The sequence below is a fragment of the Elaeis guineensis genome, chromosome 1 (assembly GCF_000442705.2).
Source record: "Elaeis guineensis isolate ETL-2024a chromosome 1, EG11, whole genome shotgun sequence".
Lineage (NCBI taxonomy): Eukaryota > Viridiplantae > Streptophyta > Magnoliopsida > Arecales > Arecaceae > Elaeis > Elaeis guineensis.
The window spans coordinates 99278873-99295784 of NC_025993.2; the positions used below are offsets into that span (position 1 = coordinate 99278873).

Genomic DNA, 16912 nt, shown 5'->3' on the forward strand with positions numbered 1-16912 from the left:
CAAAGCTTGAAACTCTGTCTTACTCGCTTCTTCACTTGTTAAGTTAAAAACTGACTTGAGCGTTGGAGGGTTCTCACCGGAACCATCTCTGGCGTAAGCTTTATCAGAATGCTCTCTCATCCTTTCATCTTTCATCTTGCTTCCTATATAATGAAGGTAAGAAGGGACCCCTAAGAGGTATTCACACTCAAGTACACAAAGCTTGAAACTCTGACTTACTCGCTTCTTCACTTGTTGAGTTAAAAACTGACTTGAGCGTTGGAGGGTTCTCATCGGAACCATCTCCGGCGCAAGCTTTTCTTGCAGGTTTTCCTGTCGCCACCGGACATCGTTGGCCGACTTTTTCGTCCGATCCGAATTGATCCTGTCTCCATTCAACGTACCGTGAGTCTTCAGTCTCGTTCTCGACCGTCTCAACTGTGCCCTCCTTCCGACGAACAGTCCTTCTCCACCGACTCCTTACCGTTGAATACTCAGATGTGACGATCTGACTATCTTACCGAAAATGAGCTGCAACACCTTTATCAACTACCTTGTCTCTCACATCTTCATTTTAGGAGATCAAATTGTGTGCTTCTTACCCCTGCCAATCCAGCCGCTAATGAGTCAACCTCACCAAATTCATCATGGCTGGCTATGCTTCTCCTGCCTGCATTACGGGCCGCCCGTCCATCAACAATATGTTAGACAATGATGATGACCATCCTGCATCCCCTCTTCATGATGCCAACAGCATCATTTGGATAACTTTCAGCTCCTGCTTTGGCATCGGGCTCCCAACAGCCACTGACGGCTCCTGGTAAGGAGCTAATGGGTCTGCTTTATCGTATGCAATATGATATATTAGTATACTGGAAATTACGTGGCCTCAGCCACTCCCCCCAAAGGCATCTTATTTATTAAAAAGAAAAATAGAACGCTGACTAGTCATAGCTTTTGTTGACAAAAAGTTTGACACGTGGTCAATCAAAAGGATAGGGGTCGTATCTATTGCACGAAAGAAGGATTCATCTTCCTTGGCACAAATCCACCATTGGATCAGCTACTGCACAGCTCTCAAAGCACTAAACTTTGCCATTCATCCTTCTGCACAGATCGCAAAGCGACCACTTAGTGATCCAATGGATCCAATGGTAGATTCGTATGAAAGATGCAATCAAAAAAGTTCGAATCCTTAATTGCCGATCTCTACTCATCTTCAGCGGACATTATCCCATCTCCCCAAACTAACAGCAGCTCTATCATGACTACTTTGAGCTCTCCTCTTTAGATGCTAGTTTTGATGAACATGAAATTAGATAGGCAATCTTTGGCCTAGATAGGCAAAAGGCAATGGGTTGGATGGATTGTGCTTTGCTTTCTATCAAACTTTTCGATGTGTTCAAAAATGATATGCTTGTCCTATTCGAGTGCTTCCATGATTACAAAATAGAGTTTGCCAGGCTAAACCATTCTTTCATCACTCATTCCCTCCCAAAAAGAGGAATGCGTCACTTATGTCCAATACCATCGGTCAATAAGTTTGATACGTGGCGATGGTGTGGTCAAGACTCAAATAGCAATAATGCTAAAGCAGATATAGTTAGGATAGCAGCAATTTTGATTGTTTTGACACTGACAACAGTAACAGCAATAACAATGATGGAGATAATAATAATAGTGATAATTATGATAGTGATGACAGTCATGATGAAGATGATATTAACGATGATTGTAAATGATACTAATTTTTTATTTTTGAAAGTAATAAAAATATAATTTTTTATTTTAAAATAATAAGAAATATTTTTTAAATAATAATAATATGATATTTATTTATTATCTTGATTTTTATAATTTTTTAGAAATGAAAAAAATAAAAAATTAAACAAGCCGGCATTAATGTTCCGTTTTTACCATGTCTAGCCCGATTCACGATGGACTCCCGTTGGGGACCCACCAGGCCTCCACTCTACTCAGCCGCCACATACTGTAGGGGCAGACGGCCCGAAGCCCTTCCGACCGTTGCAAACCCTATTTTCAAACATGCACGACGCGCCCATTCCGACCGTTTAACGGCAAAGTCGAAATTCACAGAACCCCTCTGAATTTAAAATTCCAGACACCGGCCAGAGCTTATTCCATTACTTGTGACTTTCTGCAGCACTCCATCTCTCTCTCTCTCCCCCCCCCCCCCCCCCCCCCCATTCAAACTTCAGTTGCTCTCCTTCTTCCATGAAATCTACATCCAAGAAAATTCCTTTTCTTCTCTTTGTTCCTTCGTTTCCCCTTCGTCCATTCCAATCCATCTCGGAAACTTGCTAACATTGGTCTCATATCTCGCTTACTTCCATGGGCTCTAATGTAAGATCATCCCTTTTCCCCCTCTTCCTTCTCTTGACTTCATTATTCTCTACACAAGCCCCTGCCAAAAACACAAGCCTCGACTTCACATCCTTCTCTTTCCTCAACCTTACCCTCCTCGGAGACTCCTATCTCAGGAACGGGTCGGTGGGGCTCACTAGAGAGACCGGTGTACCCTCATCGAGCTCTGGTACTGCCATATGCAATCTCCCTATCCAGTTCTATGACCCTAGAGAGAATACCTCTGCTTCTTTCTCTACCAAGTTCTCCTTCTCGATCACAAACCCAAATCCTGAATCATATGGCGATGGATTGACGTTCTTCATGTCCCCAGGCAATGGAACACTGGGAAGCACAGGGGGTATCTTGGTCTGTTTAACTCTTTAAGTGCCTCCAACAATGTATCTATCATTGCCATTGAATTTGACACCAGGTTGGATGAGGGATTCAATGATTCAAGTGACAACCATGTCGGTTTTGACATCAACAGCCCCATTTCAGTCAAGGCGGAGGATCTTAGTCCCCACGGAATCGAACTCAAGAGTGGGAATCTTATTACAGCTTGGATCGATTACTACAACGATGAGAGTATGCTGAAGATCTGGCTGGGAAACTCCAGTGATAAGCCCAGAAATCCTGTCATGTTTATGAAACATGACCTCTCAAAGCATTTTCAGGAGTATATGTACGTTGGTTTTTCAGCAGCAACAGAGGGAAGTACTGAGGTCCACACGATTGAAGGGTGGAGCTTCCGGACCTTTGGATTCACTACCCCTAATCTCTCATCTCATGTTCCTTACAATGTGTCTGATAGCTCGTGGAGCAAGATTCCGACGATGCCCATCACCGGCCCTCACAGTAGCTCTTACAATAAGCTCAGTCTCAGCCTAGCAGTCATAGGTCCTGTGGCACTCTGTATGGCCTTCGTTATGTTCGTCTGGATTTCAGTTACAAAATGGATGGAGTTGAAAGCAAGTAAAGAGGGCTTGAAATCAGAGCTCCTGAGGGGCCCAAGAAAATTCAGCTATAGGGAGCTCAGCTCAGCGACCAGAGGATTCCACAGCAGCAGAATTGTTGGAAATGGAGCATTTGGAATGGTATACAAAGCGGTTCATCCTGGATCCGGCATCACATACGCAGTGAAGCGGTCAAAGCAAGCCCAGCAAAGCCAGAAAGAGTTCATTGCCGAGTTGTCCATAATAGCTTGCTTGAGGCATAAGAATTTAGTCCAGCTTGAAGGTTGGTGTACTGCGAAGGATGAATTGTTGCTCGTGTATGAGTTCATGCCGAATGGAAGCCTTGATCAGGCCCTTTACTGCAGACCTGAATCGATGCTTAAATGGTCCCAGCGGTACAATGTAGCCACCGGCATTGCCTCTGTTCTCACCTACCTGCATCAAGGATGCGAACAGCAAGTGATCCATAGAGACATAAAGACCAGCAATATAATGCTGGATGCCAATTTTAATCCAAGACTAGGAGACTTTGGCTTGGCAAGGTTGATGGATCACAATAAGAGCCCTGTTTCAACTTTGACTGCTGGGACAATGGGGTACCTTGCACCTGAGTATCTCCAGTGTGGTACGGCCACAGAAAAGACCGATATATTCAGCTATGGGGTCGTGATACTGGAAATTTGTTGTGGGAGGAGGCCAATTGATACAGAAGATGGCCAGGATCATAAGTTGGTCAATTTGGTTGACTGGGTTTGGGGATTGTATTCAAAGGATAAGCTTATCGAAGCTGCAGACCAAAGATTAAATGGCGAGTTTGATAGGGAAGAAATGTTGAGACTTTTGCTTGTGGGTCTAAGCTGTGCAAATCCAGATTGCACCCAGAGGCCTGCAATGAGAAGGGTTCTTCAGATTCTCAACTCTGAGGCAGAGCCCATATCTGTGCCTAGAATGAAGCCACTCCTTGTGTTTACTTCTCATCTGAGCATGAAGGAGATCGTTTCTGACTGTGAGGAAAGTGCAAGGTCCAGCCCACTATATGAACTCAAAATCAATTGAGTTTAGATGATTGTTTAGTTTGGATTATAGTTATTTCTTATGAACTTGATGGGTTGACTTAATTGTTCTTTCGGCTTTGCTTATTCATCTGCTGTTATGAATCTCTTTAAAATTTTGGATGCACATGGTATTGAAGCAATCAAATTTTTGCATAAAATGAAGTCTTAGTTATATTTTTAAAGCTGTTTTTTCTTTTAATTGTTGGGCTCTAGTACTACCATTGTAAACAGAAACCACTAGACAAGTAATAGTGCTAACTGAAGCTGTTGTTGTAAAACCCCATTGGGAGGAGGCTACATGATACTTCCCATGTAAAAATTAGGAAGCCATCTTCAGAGTGAAGTTGATTTTACTACTAAGAAATTTTATATGTCATCTCTACATGTTTCAATAATTGGCTTGTATAGAAATGTTAATTAGATAATTACCTTGCCTGGAGTTACTATTTCATAATTTAATGTTGTGCATCCACTATCTGTATCTTCTAATAAATAACTTTTCAGAAAAAGTTTGAGGTTTGTAGTTTCTCCCTTTATATAGGAAAGAGTTTGCTTAACCTTATGAAATTTTGTTCATGTAGCTGCAGGAGAATGTTATGATAGAATCCATGTTTGTCACCGCTAAATCAAGAAAGCAGTAATTTGTTTAGAGGTATTTCTTTGTATCGTTCACTCCAGATTGTTATTGTAAATCTTACCTTGGAAGTTGTTATTGTAAATATATGATGGAGCTTCATAGGTGAAGATTGAGATCCCTACATGCGTAGCCTAGGAAGCTTACCCAAGTCATGAGACACCAAGAAAGATTCCTTTCGGTGTAGGAAAATTTGAAGGGAAGGGAACCATACAAATGTGAATGCAGGAGAAATACAAATGCAGACACTCCCATCCCATAGTTCATTTAGTTATCTTGTTTTCAAATTCCAAGAACATATCTTAGAATCATTAACTGTTATTATAGTATTACACATCAATGCTATGCCATTGCCTACTCATCCTATTTTATGGGGTTGTTCAAGCTCCCTAAGTAGGTGAAGAATAGAATAGATAAGTTGAGTAGTTTTCATTGCCTAATCAATTACCTGTCATTATGCAAAGCAAAATCAGAGGGTGGTCCAAGTGTTAAAAAAATTTGATGACCTTAAATAGATCTCTGCTTTCGGAATGGGCATGGACCTGTCTAAACAACTTAGGCTATTGCTCGAGAAAGATTGTGCATTAAACCATCCAACTACCCAAGGAGGATAGGGGGAACTAGGGTGCAAGGTGCAACAAAGTCTTTCCAGTGTTTAACCTATTTGGAAGGGAATTGCAAAGTCTTCTTTGGAAGGAGAAGAATAAGCCTATTGAAGTAAACAGCTAATTTTGAATTGATGTTGAAATTCTTCTATGACTACAATTCTGGGTTTTTCTTTGTTCCTTCCATAACCTCTTTTTGGTATTCGGAGGTATCAAAAAATGATGAGGTATTTATATATGTGGCTCATATTGTAGGAACACCTGCATACCAAGGAAATTATGAGGAGAAAGAATGGATTGTGATAAGGGGATGCCTGCTTTGCATGAGAAACTCTTGAGACCATTTAAAATTTGCTTCTCAATCGCACCTTTGCTAAATCCATTTGTAAGATGATAACTCAAGACTATGGTTTCAAAAAGAACATCCTTGGTTGCGGAGAAATTATACTCGCCAATCAAATTTCTCATTCCTATGGGCCTCCTTCATCATCTCGTCTCAAATTATTCCGGTGGTGCACCGCTAATGTAGCATACTTGGTATAGGGTATAATTTCCCTTCGGTTGCATCTCTTTGGACATAGTGGAGATGTTCCACAGTTACTGTCTCACTACATGAGCATGAGTGGAGATGTTCCACAGTTACTGTCTCACTACATGAGCATGAGATCCGTTAGTGATTGCCATATGCTGGCATATATGGAAGGAGAGAAACCAGAGAATTTTCTTAAACATGATCATCTTCCAACCTAATGTCCCACACTCCATTTTGAACTCCTTTAGGAATAGGGGTGCACCATGCTTGCCCAAGGACGAGCTGGCTTATAGAAAAGGTTGTAACTGCTTTACAAAACCTCATGGTAACATAAGCTTCTTATATTCTTATTCTTGGTGTACAAGCAAATTGTGGTTGGTGAAGTCAACCATTGAAAGTGACCTCTTTGGACTTCTTAGCAGCTATTGATCAGCTAGCATATTTCATACCAGCAAATAAGCTAGGAATTAAGTCAGAAGACCAAACCTATATCTTACATCCCCCATTAAGTGATCATTGGTCATGATTATGTTAGTATTTTAAATAGGATGTAAGAGAGAGAGAGCAGCAAGTGGTTTGCTTGAAATGAGTGGCTATTTTCTTTTCTTCGTTGCCTTGCAGACACATTACATAGCTATTTATAGAACTCACTAACCTACTTTGATGCTCTAGAGTTTTCATGCACTACAAGAAAACAGTGAAATACCGACCTTTTTTTGCCGACGCTTTTGGAAAGCGTCGGCAGGTTGCGCTGACCTGCCGACGCTTTTAAAAAGCGTCGTCGTTTAACGACGCTTAAAAGCGTCGTAAAACTATCCAACGTCAACGCCGACGCTTTTAGCAAAAGCGTCGTTAAATAAAGCAAATACCGATGCTTTTGTACAGTATTTAACGAAGCTAAAAAGCGTCGTTAGGTTCGTTTAATACCCCCAATCTCCCGTGCGCTAATCTATCTCCCGCCGCCCCTGCTTTCCATCCTTTCCTCCGCCGACCTGTGGTAGCGCAGTCGCTGTCCGTGAGCACCGGCACTCCGGTCTTCCTCACCGCCGTCCTCGAGTACCTGTCCTCCGAGGTACTTTTTTTTTTCTCTTTTCTTTCTTTCTTCTTTTTTTTTTCTCTCTCTCTCTTTTCCGCTCGTTTTTCTCTACTCTTTCTTTTCCTCTTTCGTTCTTTCTCTTATCCCAAGCCGTAGAGGGTTCCATCAAGGGGGAGGGTAGAGGGGAGAAGAAGGGGATGGAGGTCAACGACGATGGTGACATGGCAGTGGCGACGATGGGTTGCAAGCCGGTGGGATGGATCTCGACGGGGGTTGATGAATAGAAAGAAATGGGACAATAGTGGTTTGAAGAGGAATAACCGATCTTAGGAGGGTGGCGACACTCGGCAAAAGCATGGCAACTGCAGGGATGAGGAAGGAGGGAGGAGGGGAGGTTTTAATGGTAGATCAACCGAGAGAAGATTGGGATTTAAAAGAAGAGGATAGGAAAGGAGATTAACTCAAGTAATCAATGGATAACTTAGCTACTCTCTGGTGTAATCAATCCAAACACCATCGATCATCCCTCACTGGCATACGACACCCAATCCGACTGTTCTTGTAGCCTTATCCTCATCCATGCCTTGAGATCGGGTAGGGGAAAGCTTCCTCCTTTTTTAAAAAAGTTCTGGTGAAGTTGGCAACCTTTGCCTATCATCAAATGCTGGATTTTGGTGGAACATGCTTTGGCATTGTCAACTTTCACATGACCAATTGCAGGAGAGAATACAGACTTGCATCAACCCTTGTGGCCAGAGCTCTTAGGTTCAAGCTTTGGACCTTCAAAAAATTTAGACTAGATCTGTCTTCTTTTCCTCCCCTCTTCTCTTCAACACCTCCACCTTCCTATCTTACCAAATAAAAAAATATCAAAAAAAAAAAAAAAAGAAAAAGAAAAATGCGGACATATGATCCACCCAAAATTCATCATAAATGGTTGGGTTATTGTGAGCTGCACTTCACAAAGAAGGGAAGAATTGAACAAATGAAATGCACTGGGCATGTTAGGTTTTCTATGAGCTAATTTGTAGAAATTTTGATTATTTGGAGGTGAGATTACGACTTAAGGTGCAAGCAAAGCATGGTTTCAGAATATAGTTAGTCACAGTATAAATAATTTATTGCCCAATCTTATTCGAAAGATAGATCATGTGTGAAGCTTGTGAGATTTGATACAGTGAAGCTGTTAGAGTATAAGAATAAGCCTCAATTACTTAAAAAGGATTTAGAAAATCAGAGGTCTTCACAATTACTAAGAGCAATCCAAACTGTATTCCAAGGCCATCATGCCCATAGCTTGTCAAGCAATCTACACGTGATCCTGAGTGAAAATTGTGGTTTCTGTGCATTCCATTGACAAGACGATGTGTTTCTCTTTGAAGGTCCTGAAATTGGAACCATGGCACTAGAATGATATTTTCTTTTTTATTGTGGAAGATTACACAGAATTTAAGAAAAAGAAAAGTACAGGAAACTGGATTTAAATTTAGTTTTTAGAACCTTGTAAAAGAATATCCTTTCAAAATCACAGCTAGCCTAGGAGGGAGTAAAGTGACATATGGATACCTCCACAGGAGTGTTTTAATCATGATATCAGCTGGCATATGCCCGAGAATGATAAAACATATGGATAAAACTATGTCATCACTGTACTTCCTCTATACTATATGTCCCTTTTCAAGCTTCCGGTTTAGATTATCAAGAAGATTGAATGGCTCAGAAGGTCATTTCTATAGACGGGCTCAACATCCTATAGTGGTTTCTCTTACAAGGTTAACTGTTCAAGCACTTGTCTTCATAGGAGAGAAAGAGGTCTTGGTATCAAGGACATTCGTCAGATAAATACAGCCCTCCTTGCAAAATGAGGATGGAGATACATTTCTAATAATTCGAAATCTTGAAAAAAGCAAATTGAGTTTACGTATCATCGGAAGGTGAAATTCTTAAGATGTTGGAAGCCACCTCGTAGATGCTCAAATTTTTAGAAAGATATTATCAGCTCCCTCAAGGCATTCTGAAATAGAGTTCATTACAAAGTCGGAAATAGAAGAAAAAAGGATATCACGTTGTAAATGGTCATTTTAAATTAACTATAATTGAAGTATTGAAATATTTTTCATCTTAATAACTAATATAACTTAAGATTTTCTCAAAAGCAAAAATAAAACTTATTTATTTTAACTAGTAAGTTGTGTAAAATATGATGTCCTAATCAAGCACCTTACAAGATAAAAAGCTAATTAGCTTTAAATTTTGAACTTTCGCATGAGAATTAGGCCCATAAGATAACTTAGCATCTACCATGGACTCAATTTAAGGTGGAGGAAAGCTCTTTTATTTTGATTGTGAACATTTTTAGTTATTGATGTGACTACCCAAATCTAGTTTGTATGTCCTTATTTGACATGTATTTATGGTTGAAAGTGGCTTTGTTTGATTTGTATGGTCTAATGTTCACATACTACTGATCAGTCCAATCAAATGACACTTGTTTTTTTTTTCCTTGTGGCTCTTAGCCTAATGCTAGCGAGATATCAAGCTTTCCATTTATCAGATTAGACTTCATTTTGTTGTGATTGAAAAGTTAAATATCTTTTCTGTTATATGGAGATTATGAGCACATGGTGCATAGTTTTCTATATCATTATGAAATATTCAAGTTGGTTGATAATCTCTCATTAAATTATAGTATTAGTTGCAACTTTTTATCACAGAAATGGCTAGAGTTGAAATTTATCTAAATAATTTTAAATTGCATTAATATAAAAATTTATCACAGAAATGGCTAGCAATAATTTTAAAATGCATGCTAAGTAGATTTTCATGGGTGTTTTTGTGATGGTTGTGAATTTAATGCCAGGCAATGTTAATTATGAATTAATTTTAAAAAAAATTACATTACATAGAAACGTAGACCCGTCTTTTGATTAATGTACATATTCTATTGTATCCGTATATTTATTTATTTTTGTACGGATAAAAGAATTATGTACATTGATCAATTGATTGTCCAGTATGGACAGTTTGGAAAATGTGAGTAATTCTATAGGTCATTACCATAATCAAATGGTATGCTGAGGGTTCGGAATAAATTTCAGATGGTATTTTCTTTTTGTTCTTCCTATACGGAAGAACTAAGGGGAAATGCTGCCAAAATTTTTTTTGGCTCTTGTTGCATATCATTTGATTTTTGTAATTGACCTATAGAATTAATGCATTTTCTGAATGGGATAGGACCTTCTTTACCTATTAGTTGATGATAGCAAGCATTTACTATGTAAACTTTATGTAGCTGTTATTTTTTTGGATTTTATGAAATGACTGATATTTTTTACTCATTGCATTAATATAGATTGTATAATTTTTTTTATTTTTAGATAAATTGCAAGTTCGGTCAGTTTTATCCTACAATGGACAAAAGTTGGATAAATAAACCAAGGAATAGTAAAGAATATTTAGATAGAGTTCATGACTTCATTAAATTTGGTATGGAGAAAAGTAGTTTGAATGGAAAGATTTTATGTCCATGTCGGAAATGTGTAAATAGTTCTTCTTTAGATCCACAAAATGTTGAAGAACATTTGGTATGGAATGGTTTTTTAAGAGGTTATACCGACTGGATTTTTCATGGAGAATCTATGTTGCCATCATCATGTAACCAACCCCTGACTCATTTTGGATCCACTAGCCTAGAAGACAATTCTGCAAGAGATGATGATATAAGGGGTTTGATCACAGATGCTTTTGGATTTGATGTTCAAAATTTAGGAGAATCTAGTAGTATACAAGAAACAGTTGGGATGTTTGATGGATGTACGCATACGGAACGTATGCATGTTGAGGAGTCCATACATACATCTAATGATGAGACAGCTCGTTATCACACCTTAATGAAAGATGCAGACGAAGAATTATATCCGGGTTGTACAAATTTTTTAAGATTTCTTTTCTTGTACATTTATTTCATATAAAATATTTGAATGGATGGTCTGGAAAGAGTTTTACCATGCTGCTCAAGTTATTAAAGGATGCATTTTCAGAAAGCACTCGTTTACCACCATCGTATTATGAAGCCAAGAAAGTAGTAAAGGAATTGGATCTTGGATACGAAAAGATTCATAGTTGTCCGAAAGATTGTATGTTATATCGAGGTGAAAATGCTAATCAAGAGTCATGCAATGTATGTGGATCTTCAAGATGGATAACACAAAAAGAAGATCGAGATGATGTACTGAATGAATTGGATGCAACGCGGAGTAAAAAGAAACCGGCCAAGGTATTGCGTTACTTTTCTCTTATACCTAGATTGAAAAAGATTTATGCATCATCAAAAACAGCTTCATCAATGAGATGGCATCATGAAGGACGTACAAAGGATGGAATGTTGAGACATCCAGTAGATAGTCTTCAATGGAAAGCATTTGATGATAGGCATCCTGATTTTGCCTCTGATGTTCGCAGTGTTAGGTTTGGCTTAGCTTCTGATGGCTTCAATCTATTTCGGACCCTGAGTTCTACCTACAGCACTTGGCCAGTCGTTTTGATACCTTACAATTTGCCATCGTGGATGTGCATGAAACAATCATCACTTATCTTGTCAATGGTTATTACAGGAGATAAGGGTCCAGGCAATGATATTGATATTTTTCTACAGCCTTTGATAGAGGAATTGAAACAGTTGTGGGAGGGTGTTGATGCATTTGATGCTTCCAACGGCCAAACATTTAAACTACGGACAGCTTTGTTATGGACTATTAATGATTTTCCAGCATATGCCAATTTATCTGGCTGGAGTACAAAGGGACGGGTCGCATGTCCTTGTTGTGGAGATTCAACACATTCAATTTGGTTAAAACATGAAGGTAAATTTTGTTACATGGGACATCGTCGATGGTTGGAAGCAAATCATCCGTTTCGATTTCAGAAAGATTTGTTTGATGGTACTATAGAATTGGGATGTGCCCCTATTCCACCTTCTGGAACTGATGTTCATAGATAAATGGATGGCATGAATTACAGCTATGGTAAGCACTCAAAGTCCTCTAAAAAAAGAGGAAGGGATGATGTTGAAAGCTCAGTGCACGAAGGTTTACCAGAGGAAGTCAGTATCAGTACTATAGATGCAGAGGTGTTTCAAGATCCAGACAATTATTTCGAGGATGAAAATGAGGAAGAAACACAGATAACATCTACACAACAGCCAAGTAAACATTTATGGAAAAAACGAAGTATCTTTTTTGACTTACCTTATTGGAAACATATTCTTATTCGGCACAATCTTGATGTCATGCATATAGAGAAGAATGTTTGCGATAATTTACTTGGAACATTTTTAAACCTTGATGGAAAGAGCAAAGATAACATGAAGGCACGTCTTGATTTAAAAGAAATGGATATCCGACAGGAACTTCATCCTAAAATGCTTGCTAATGATAGAATTTATGTGCCTCCTGCATGTTACACAATGTCTGCTCGAGAAAAGGATAATTTTTTGGGAGTTTTGAAAAGTATCAAAGTACCCGACGGATATGCATCAAATATTTCACGATGTGTGCATCTAAAGGATCGAAAACTTTCAAATCTTAAAAGTCATGATGGTCACATATTGATGCAAGATATTTTTCCAATAGCTTTAAGATCGTCATTGCCGAAACAAGTTGTTACAATTGTACTTCGATTATCGTCATTCTTTAAGGCATTATGTTCCAAAGTTATTGATCCTCGAAAACTTGATCAGTTAGAATCCGATATTGCAATTACACTTTGCCAGATGGAAAAAATTTTTCCTCCTGGATTTTTCACTATTATGGTACATCTGCTCATTCATCTAGCTTCAGAAGTTAAAGTTGGTGGACCGGTACATTATAGATGGATGTATCCTATTGAGAGGTATTATTACAAACCTTAAATCTTTTGATAATTTTATTAAAAACAACAGCATACTGATATTTTAATAAATATTTAATTCTTGAAGGTATCTTGTGCGTCTTAAAGATTATGTGCGAAATAGAGCCTATCCCGAAGGCTCGATTGCTGAAGCATATATTGCGGATGAATGTTTGACATTTTGTTCAAGATATCTTCAAGGTGTAGAGACTATTTTTAGTCGACCTCAACGGCATAATGACTTTGTGGAGAATGCAGAACTGTATAAGTTCTTAACTGCTGGAAAATTCTTGGGAAGAGCTGAAAGTATTGTACTTGATCAAAAATTCTTAGCACAAGCACATCGTTATGTGTTACTTCATAGTGACATAATATCTGACCATCGCAGGTTAGTATATTTAAGGAATGACATCAAAATTTAAATTTTATATTAGATATAATGTTCTAAATGATATATTTATATTTTATGCAGTAAATTTTTAATTTATCAGAGATGAGCCAATCATAACATTCGTCCTAATGCAAAGATTGAACAGCGATGATTGGTCGAGTTATTCCCTATGTGGCTTTCGAATCAGGTGTGATTTATATTTAATTATGGGATATATTAATTTTTGATACATATTTAATATCAGATAACTCAACTGCACTTTGTCATATCATTTTTTGTTAGGTATCAAAGATGATGGAGACAAATAATTCAGATGAACTAATAGCTCTTGCTCGAGGACCTAACAAGATTGTGAATAGATATAATGGTTTCATAATTAATGGCTTTAAATTTCATACCAGAGAACGAGAGAAATTTAGAAAAATACAGAATAGCGGTGTTATGGTGGAAGCGGATGGAAAATCCTATTATGGTGCACTTAAAGATATCTATGAGTTGGATTATTATGAAAAATTTAAAGTAGTACTGTTTAGATGTGATTGGATAGACATAAACTCACCAAGGGGTTTGAAACAAGATGCAAATGGATTTACACTTATAAATTTTTCAAGGTTGATACACACTGGTGTGTTATTGAAGGATGATCCATTCATTTTTTCATCTCAAGCTCGTCAAGTATTTTATGTACAAGACGCAAAAGATAAAGATTGATTTACTGTCATCAAAACAAAATCTAGAGACTTATATGATATGGGAAACCAAATGGAGGATGATGACGATGACACTTATACACAATGTATGCCCTACAATTTTGTGCCAGCTGATGATTTAAATGCTACGACGACGTTGGTTAGAACAGAATTCGAAGAAAACACTACTGCTTGATTGTTACTGGTAATAATTATTTATGATGTATATATTTTGTATTAATTATTGTGTTATTTTACTCCATATATTAACTGATTCTACCTTTTATTTATATAAATGCTAGGTGACATCATGCGTCGTAGGGGACGATATGCTGGTGTGCAGTTCCAGTTTTCACAGACAGAGGCCGGTACGTCTTTTTCAGCACAGCAGCCTGAGGCTAGTTCAGCTGTCCAGCATTCTGAGCCCTGTCCTTCATCATCAGCACAGCACGATCCTCCTGTTCATCAGTCAGATGATGAGATACACATGCAGGGTATATATTGTCTTTCATGTAATTTTTTTTTTATTTCATTTTATATATATTTATGATATAGTTACTTTTATGTATTTTTTGCAGACGGATCCGGGAGAGTACGCCCCAGACGCGGACCCACAGTAGTACGAGATGTGTGGCAGATGCGTGAGGGCGAGAGGATTGTTGTGGAGTGCAATCAGCTAGGTCAGCCAATTAAGAAAGCTGCCTGCTTATTGACTTCATTTTTGGAGACTATTGCTCGGAGGCCTCAGCTATGTCCGTTGGGCTATGCAAAATGGAATGACATGCTTCCAACGTACAAAGTTGAGCTCCTCCGAGTTATAGAGGTAATGAATTGATGTTCATACTGTATATTAATTGTTAATCATTTATATAATTTATTTCATTTAACTTTTTTTTTTATAGAGCAAGTTTGTTCTCCCTCCATCCACTCATGATTTTGTAATGAAGTCTCTCAACCGCAAATGGAAAGAATATAGAGCACAATTGAAGAAGGACTATATGAGACAGGGTATGACAGAGGAGGAGGTTGCTAGGAATTGTCCTCCTGATGTACCCCCTCATCAGTGGATGGAGTTGGTTCATTATTGGTTCTCCGAGAGGGCACAGGTATATTATCTGTTTATTATCTTTTTTTCCTAAATATTTTATAAAAATATTAATTTTTATTATATATTATATATATAACAAGTTCTTTACTTTATTTTACAGACTTATTCTGCTATTGATAGAGCTGCACGAGCAGCTCAGTCTGTTCCTCATACATCGGGGTCGAAGAGTTATGCACGACTCCGACAGGAGTTTGTATGTTCCTTAAACTTTCATAATTAATTTTTAATTTTTATGTTGAAATATTTATATAACTAATATCATTATGTATCGTGGACCATGTCTGTATCATGATACTCATATATTTTTTTAAATTATTATAACTGTTTGCTTAAAATTGAAATTATTTGTGTAGGAGGATGAGCATGGGAGGGAACCCGGACAAGTGGAGTTTTACCGGATGACTCATACTCATCAGGATGGTACTTTTGTTCGAGATGAGTCGAGAGATTTATATGTACGGCATTATTAATATTATATTTTTTGCAATGATTTAAATTTAATTTTGTTAGCTATTAATGTATAACTCTTGTTTTCAAAAAAAAATATAGGAGAGGGCTACATCTCTCATTGCAGAGCGTGACGACGAGTCCGCAGCATCTACGCAGCAGAGCCGTATCGAGGCCGAGGTGTTCACAGAGTTGATGGGACCAGAGCGCTACGACCGAGTGAGGGGTTATGGAGTAGGAGTCACCCCCACTCAGTTATCTGAGGTTAGTAGATATACGCAGCATGCTGCAGCAGATGCTCAGGATTCACGCGTTCCCAGACTCGAGATGGAGATACAGGAGATTAGACAGAGTCGTGCCGCTGAGATGGAGGAGATGCGACAGAGCCGTGTCGATATGCAGGCCATGAGGGGACAGATTGATCGCCTTACATCTTTATTAGAGATGTATGGTTCATCTCAGGTAAACACATAATATTAAATATATATTTTTATATTAATTTAATGATTTATATATTTTTATTTATAGATATGCAAATCATGCTTTTGATATGTTTCTTGTAGGCTCCTGGCATATCAGGCACCCGTCGAGATAGCGGCACGTCACGTGGAGACAACGACGACCATCCGCCTGCAGATTGATATTATTTTATTTTTATTATATTTTTATATTTATTTATATTACTTTTGATTGTAATGGATGATTAGTACTTTATTTTTATTTATATAAAATATTATCTTTTGATTTGGTTAAATTTTCTATTTAAGTTTGCTTTTGATGTGAATGATGGTGATTGTACAGGTGTGAATGTGAATGTGGTGATTGTACAGGTTTATGTTCGAATAATTGATATAATTTCGTACAGAAATGTATTGTATTTTTTTTTTTTTTGTAGATAATACCTATATTTTTTTTTTCTCTTAAAACCTTTAACGACGCTTATAAGCGTCGTTAAAATTATTTTAACGACGCTTATAAGCGTCGTTAAAGACAAAAAGCCGACGCTTCGAAAAGCGTCTTGGTAGAGTGGATGACGCAGAGTCATTAACGATGCTAAAAAGTGCCGTTAAAATTGCTTTTTGCGACGCTTTAAAGCGTCGTTAAAAATATATTTAACGACGCTTATAAGCGTCGTTAAGACAAGTTTAACGACGCTTATAAGCGCCGTTAATGTTAATTTTTACGATGCTTTAAAGCGTCGTTAAAAAATAACGACGCTTTTAAAAAGCG

At 38.0% G+C, this 16912-nt stretch overlaps 2 protein-coding genes across 3 annotated transcripts; both read left to right on the forward strand.

Moving 5' to 3' along the window:
* The first annotated feature begins 2192 nt into the window (after positions 1–2192).
* Positions 2193–4600, forward strand: LOC105061102 (probable L-type lectin-domain containing receptor kinase S.7). Its single transcript, XM_010945061.4, is given in 2 exon segments — positions 2193–2698; positions 2701–4600. Coding segments are annotated over 2 exon segments (2022 nt in total). The 5' UTR covers positions 2193–2331; the 3' UTR covers positions 4356–4600.
* Positions 4601–14452: 9852 nt separating this feature from the next.
* Positions 14453–16401, forward strand: LOC140854758 (uncharacterized). Of its 2 annotated transcripts, XM_073250804.1 has the most exons (6): positions 14453–14621; positions 14706–14950; positions 15030–15428; positions 15589–15690; positions 15785–16144; positions 16246–16401. In XM_073250804.1, the coding sequence occupies exons 4-6, from the start codon at positions 15634–15636 to the stop codon at positions 16321–16323; spliced, it is 495 nt and encodes a 164-aa protein (XP_073106905.1). In that variant the 5' UTR covers positions 14453–14621; positions 14706–14950; positions 15030–15428; positions 15589–15633; the 3' UTR covers positions 16324–16401. The 2 variants fall into 2 exon arrangements, with proteins under 2 accessions (XP_073106905.1, XP_073106906.1); XM_073250805.1 differs by lacking the exons at positions 14453–14621; positions 14706–14950 and having other exon boundaries at positions 14960–15428.
* The last annotated feature ends 511 nt before the right edge of the window (positions 16402–16912 follow it).

Coding starts and splice junctions, on each gene's coding strand:
- LOC140854758 (XM_073250804.1), top strand. CDS start 15,634: ATGACTCATACTCATCAGGATGGTACTTTTGTTCGAGATGAGTCGAGA. Junction 15,691..15,784: donor ATGAGTCGAGAGATTTATAT/GTACGGCATTAT, acceptor AAAAAAATATAG/GAGAGGGCTACATCTCTCAT. Junction 16,145..16,245: donor AGATGTATGGTTCATCTCAG/GTAAACACATAA, acceptor TGTTTCTTGTAG/GCTCCTGGCATATCAGGCAC.